General features: G+C 38.3%; 1 protein-coding gene across 1 annotated transcript in view; it reads left to right on the top strand.

The window, feature by feature from the left end:
- The first annotated feature begins 1951 nt into the window (after positions 1–1951).
- The window catches only part of LOC106936066 (choline transporter-like protein 2), a 23352-nt gene continuing 18810 nt past the window's right edge, over positions 1952–6493 (top strand). The window contains exons 1-4 of the mRNA XM_015016851.1: positions 1952–2405; positions 5104–5152; positions 5267–5340; positions 6015–6099. Of these exons, the coding sequence (XP_014872337.1) occupies positions 2384–2405; positions 5104–5152; positions 5267–5340; positions 6015–6099 (230 nt within the window). The 5' untranslated portion in view covers positions 1952–2383. The remainder of the gene's footprint in view (positions 2406–5103; positions 5153–5266; positions 5341–6014; positions 6100–6493) is intronic.

The following is a 6493-nucleotide window of genomic DNA, read 5'->3' as shown; positions in this document are numbered from 1 at the left end:
TTTTTTTTACTTGCCAAATTACTGCTGTTATGGTATTTAGTAATGTCTTTGCATTGGCCAGGATGAAATTTTTCCCGCGTCAGAAAACTTTCAGAAAAAAAAAAAAAAAAAAAAAAAGATGTATAACTTGGCATCAATTTTATCTAAATTGATGCCAAATAAAGATTAAAAAAACTTTATATCTACTGATATAATGTTAATAATAAGAATCAATTTTATTTGCCAGGTTTGGGCACACAAAGAAGGAGCTTTACTTCAGTTCCACTTTGCTCTCAGTTAAGATATTGCAAATATAAATACACAATATGTAATGTTCTCTGTAAATATTTACATACACATATATATATATATATATATATATATATATATATATATATATATATATATATAAAGAGGAAGACGAGGCTGTATTACTTCAAATATTAAGTGTTCATCAGATTGACAGTCTGAGCATAGAAACCATTTCTGGGGCAGCTGGTTTGTGTCCAGAATGCGGGGGGTCTGCAGATATTTTAGCTTCCCTTTTCCTGACCCCAGACGCGTAACCAGACCTGATTGCTCATTGGAGTCCAGCCCTGTCCTCTTTTGTGGCCGAGCCAAACCACATGATGTCGTATGAACACAGGACAGACTGAATAATGGCCGTGAGGGAGGTGAGCAGCAGTTATTGTGACCGATTGTGCTTCTGGAGTTGCTGCAGGAAGTCTCTGCTGGGCCTTATCCTCAGCAGTGTTAGAGGACACCTCATGTCCCAATAAAGGTTGGTTTCCAGGAACCAGTACTGATCCACAGTCGAGGATGTGTTGTTGGAACTCAAAGAACATAAAAAAACGCCAAATCTTTTAAGTGCTTTGAAGACGCTGTACGTGTCTACATGAAGATAAGCCCAAATGTATTCAAACCCGTGGCAGAGTTAGGTTTAATGCAATCTTTTCATTTTACCCACATGTTTCTTTTGACTGCATGTAGCAATAATATTATGGAAGAAGCCAGCTAGAATCCTGACTAAAGATTAGGTGATGGCAAGGATTGCTTCCAACCCGGAAGACTTGGGGGTCATCACCAGAAAAAGATTTCTCTCCGTGTAACCATAAAAAAAAAAAGCTGGACAGCAAGCATTTCTACTGATTATTGAAAAGAGTGTAATTAATATTCACCATGTTGATTTTTTTTAAAAATCAAAATGTAAATGAAAACAAATCTTTTCAAAGCTGATACTCCGCTGCATTGTTTTATTATCTTTTGAGAGAGATCTTCCTCATTTCCTTTCAGACTTCGTGGTTGAATAACAATACATTTTTACTGACATCTGGCAAGAGCTATGCATAATCATACACTCAACTTTTTGTGATCTAACAGGTATTCTATTACTATTTGAGATTAAATTCTTTGTGTGGTTATTTTTAAAATATTGTGAACAGGTGATGTTACAAAATCTGAACGTGGTTACATTAGTTTAACAGAAATGACTTACTTATAATAATAGCTTACCAATTGGAAACTTTGATTCAGATTCCAACATGATATCATCTTTTATATAAAAAAAATCACTATTGCATTCAGGGAAAATAAAATATTTATTTGGAAATAATTGCCAAATAAGACTTCTAACTGGGAGTCAGTGGAGTCATCACAGCAGAAATGCACAAGAAGACATGCGCCGATTTGTCTGTATAAAGCCATGGAGCAGATTAAATCAATAGTTAGTGTATTGTTTGTCAGTCACATGTCATGCACTCCACTGACTACGTAGGACGGCCTTTCTCAGTTGTACTGTTCTCTGTGTAACAATAATGGTTTGGAACCAGAATTAGTGCTTCAGTAAGGGTTTTTTTGGTAGCCTATTGGCTGCTATCAAAACAGTGTGAGAAACTGAACGATGCCATTTAAACTCACAACAGTAAGCCAGGGAGACTCTGAGAAATGAAGCTGCTGTGCTTCGACAAAGCTCTGAAGTCATTTAGGCCACGTGTCATGGAAAGAGAGGGTGTTTGTGTGAAGAGAAACTCCCCTGTTATGTTCCATCACAAAAATGTCGATTCAGTAAAATGAAAGTAAGAAACAAACTGTCCTTCCTACAAAGTTCCACAAAGTTTATCTCTTGTTGGATAACCTAAAAACAGCACCATACAGACAAGCTGCTGCTGTTGCTGCATATTTCCTTTACAGTGTCAGAGCGACAGGCTTAAGGGAAGCGGTAAAAGAAAAAAAAAAAAAAAAAACAGTAAGGGCTTCAAAACAGTGAAAGAAGGAAGTAAAAAGGTCGCGGGCCGAAGAGCTCTAGAATCAAGGAGACGACAAGAAGCAGCTGCTGAACACCAGCGTGCTGTGGAGGATCGATTAAACTCTCCGTACGACAAACTGGGAGGGAAACCTCAACAAAATGACCACATCTGAAAAAACAGGTACTGTTTCAACTTTGGATTCAGTTCAACAACATGCTGGAGGTTCTGTTTGAAACACATTATTAGAACTGTGGCTTTTTGTTTCAAGCAGTTTTGATGGATTCTTGTTCTGGGGTCACATTTTGCTTTTGAGTAGTCGGATATTTCAGCTGTGTCTGCGAAATTTTGGCAGGAAATGTTTGGGTGTCCTGTGTGCGTGTGCGCGATGTGCAAGCACTGTTTTGGCTGGAAGGTCCTCATGGCTGATGCCTTGTCTGTTATTGATCATTTTCCATACCTTACCATGAGCTTAATGTAGTTTTGTTACCATAAAGTGTGTGAGACAGAACGTGTAACATTTCAGAGGAACTCCACGAAATCTGGCTTGCAACAGAATTTCTCCATCGAGCTGGTTTTCCTCTTACCAAGTATTCAGGACGTGTGATTCTTGAAAGTCTTTTGGCTCGTTTGTCTTACTGCGACGTATTTGTGGTCAGCGTGGGTCCGGCTGAAGTTTCCTTCCTCTGCCTCGTCTGAAGGGTTTCCATGGAGGCTGGCGATGCCCGCAGGGAGCCCTCTGCCGTCGCTGGGGAGCCATTTTGTGGGTTGTGAGGAATGACAGTCAGGCAGAAAAATCCTTTTGTTCTGCAAGAGTCTTTGTCAATGCTTGGCCTGACTCTTATCAACTAATCACGTCATGTCTGGGAATATGCTACATGCAACAATGTGAACTAGTAAAAAAAAAATATTTCTGCAGCAAAAGGCTGAATTTATTTTTTATTTTTTTTAAATTGCACTGATCAATCATTTTACTGACCAAAATCAATTTCTGGTTTCCTTTGGGGTTTGAGTTGCCACAGTCTGCTGGGTGGCACAGGTGAGGTTCAGCCAGGACCAGTGTTGCTGCCCGTTGCCTCTTCTAGTAGGGTGTGTTCTTTGGCTTTGTGGGGATTTTAGAGTGGGTGGTGCAGCTGCATCCTCTGCTTGGCTGTGGTTGGTTGGTTGGTGGGTGGGGAGTGGGAGTTTCCAATGTGTGGATGCAGCAGACTCTGAGGGTGATGGGAGTCGGCTCGCTTGATGTTGGCAGGTTCTACTTCTTGAGACCGTTTTTGCTTGGGTGGAGCGCTTTAGCTTCCTTAAATTTCTGCCTCCGCTTTTCGAATTAACGTTCATAAATGTGTTGTTCTGACTGTCACTGCTGTTATTTAGCTTACTGACTGACTTGGTGATGCACGCTGGTCCTTATTATGTACTGCCTTATAATATATAAAAACGATTCATGTTTTCAGTTCAGTTTGCATTGCTAATTAAACTGGTTGCAGTGTATAACCCCATTACCAAAAACAAACGTTTTAGCTTTTTTTTTTTTTTTTTTTTTCGTATATCCTTATAGTTTTATTAATTTACTTGTTGGTAACCGCAATAATGAGACAGGAAGTGCAGTGGAATGCAGAAAGGAGAATTATGCAAAAATGGCTCTGTCTTTACTATGTTGTGGTTGTGTGTGTCATACCACTGGTTGCAAACATCTGACTTTAAATGATAAAATTAACCATGAAACAACACCAGCTGTACACAGCTGTGTTGTTATTTATAAAGCTATGTACCTCATACTTCTTGTACTTTTCAAAGAAACTGTGTGTGCTGTATCCTGACCACCCAGTGTGTTCTTTAAATGTTTTTCATTGGCTTCATGTTTTGTACTGTAGTCAAAAAATACAAAGAAAAAAATACTGAAAAATGCAGTTCTCTAAATCTAAATGTATGAGACGATGAAATTGTTTATTTTTTCTGTCCAAAAGGAACATATTCTTTAAGTCAAAAATTACATGTATTGACTTAAATGTTCACCTGCAATAACATTTGATTAAAAGTTGAATATTTTCCTGCATATCCCACCTGCTATAGAACAGACCTGATGAATATAGTCCATAAACAGTCAGCAGGCTTTATCGTTTCCAAACCTGATCTTAAACTGGTGTTGCTGTTCACAGTGAAGCAAGTTTTACATCAGCATGGCCTGAGGAGATGCAAACCAAGAAAGAACCGCCAGCTTTAAGATCAGAACCTTCAGCTGATATTTTCAGCTGTCCACATGGACAGGTTAATGAGTCTTCTGGAGAAAAATATTTAGGGTCAAAAGAGACAAAAACTGAACTGCTTGACCGCTTAGAAATGTCCAAATGTTTGAAGAAGTTAAAGGGAGGCTTTCAAATTCATTAACACTGTGCCATTATTTTAAAAAGTAAATCCAAGTTCTTTGAGGATGTTGTAAACTGCAGTTATTATGATGGTAGGCATAAACTAACTAACCACTAGATCATATTAACAATATCAGCAAATATAGCACTTTTAAAAAAAATAAATTTATTGTGATGATCTATTGATATTGCTAAAAAAAAAAAAAACTTATTCTGCCATGCCGTATTACCCACACTAGCTTAATTAAAGGTATTCTTTTAAATTGTGCGGCTAATTTCAGTCGTAAAATTGAAGGAGTTGACCTCTAGCCCAGAGTTGTGCTCAGCTTTGATGTGGAGTCTTACTCGTTGTGTAAAGTATGTGAGTGGTTACGTGGTAAGACAAGAGGGGGTATCTAAAACTGAAACGACGTTCGGTTTTAGTTCTGCCTACTCTTCTCGCTGCATATGTTGCCATCTCATCAGAGAGATGACACATTTAGAGCTAAGAAAGGTTTCTCTCTCTGTTTTTGTTTCAGGGGAGTCCAGGAAGTTTGATCCCAATTTCAAAGGGCCGATCCAGGACAGGTGAAAGCATCTGTTTTACTCATTTAGTGTGTTTGTATGCGTGTGTGTTTTCTTTTTTTAATTTATTGTAAGGCCAAAGTAGCGCCATGATGAGTCTGATGCTTCTTTTTCCAGGGGTTGCACGGACATCCTCTGCTGTTTGCTCTTCATCCTCTTCCTGTTTGGTTACTTTGCTGTTGGTATCCTCGGTAAGAATCGTCCCATATCACTCTAATCCTGTTTTGATTCTGTTCAAAACCCATAAATATCTTGACGAAGATTGACTTTATTTAGATTTTTACAGACTTAAATGTACATATGGATAATTATGCAGTCCTGTTTCCTTGTACAAGAAAAACTACTAAAAATACAGAAGCATTGTTTAGGAAAAGAAACTGAGCGCAGAATCTCGATTAGTTGCACTTTTGACCGACCTTATCTGTCTTTCACCCAACTATGAGTCACTTCTGGTCAGCTGTGTTGTTGTTTTTAGTTTACACTTCAGTAAAACAGTCCTTGCTTTGCTGCAATGTGTCAAGGGACACAGATTGAATCGTTTAAGACAGATGGCTGCATATTTGCCTTTTTTTTTTGTTTGTTTTGAGCAAACATCTGCAACTTCTGCTTTTCTGAGATTCTTTCGTATGTTTTTCCTGATAAACACACTGTTGAAATTCCTTCTTTTATCAAGGTGGTTGCTGATGATCAGTTGATCAATGCATTTGATTAGCATAGCTGAACTATTGCTTACACCACTTCTGCATTTTATCTGCAGAAGTGGTTTTTACTATCTTATTAATTTATTTTAGTCTCTGCTACTTTATTCTAAAACCTGCTAAGTTTATGTAAAACCTCCAAACTGAAGCATTTCATCCCTCTGCAGCCTGGTCTCAGGGTGACCCCAGGAAAGTGATTTACCCCACAGACAGCAGAGGGCAGTTCTGTGGGCAGGCCGGGACCGCACTGGAGTAAGTCACCTGAAATATTAAAGGTCGCTCATGGACTTGTGTAACTTCCACATATACGGTTTTGCAAAAGCATTCGTACTCCCTGAACTTTCTGACATTTCCTCACTATACAACAAAACATTTCAGAGTGTTTTTACTGAGGTTCTATTTTGTAGACTAACACATAGTGCAGCACAACCGTGCTTGGAAAGGAAATTTATTTATAGTTTAATTTCCATAGTTTCACAGATTTTCATAGGGTTTCAGACTGAAGTAGGGTGAACTCAAATACATGCCCCACGTTTTAGACATACAGCGCTGGAAAAAATTAAGACACCATTTAAAATGATCAGTTTCTCGGATTTTACTTTTTATAGGTATATGTTTGAGTGAAATGAACATCTTTTATTCTGTG

This window comes from Poecilia latipinna, unplaced genomic scaffold, assembly GCF_001443285.1.
Source record: "Poecilia latipinna isolate Pla-1442-1.1 unplaced genomic scaffold, P_latipinna-1.0 Scaffold2071, whole genome shotgun sequence".
NCBI lineage: Eukaryota > Metazoa > Chordata > Actinopteri > Cyprinodontiformes > Poeciliidae > Poecilia > Poecilia latipinna.
This window is presented reverse-complemented; position numbering and strand designations above follow the sequence as displayed.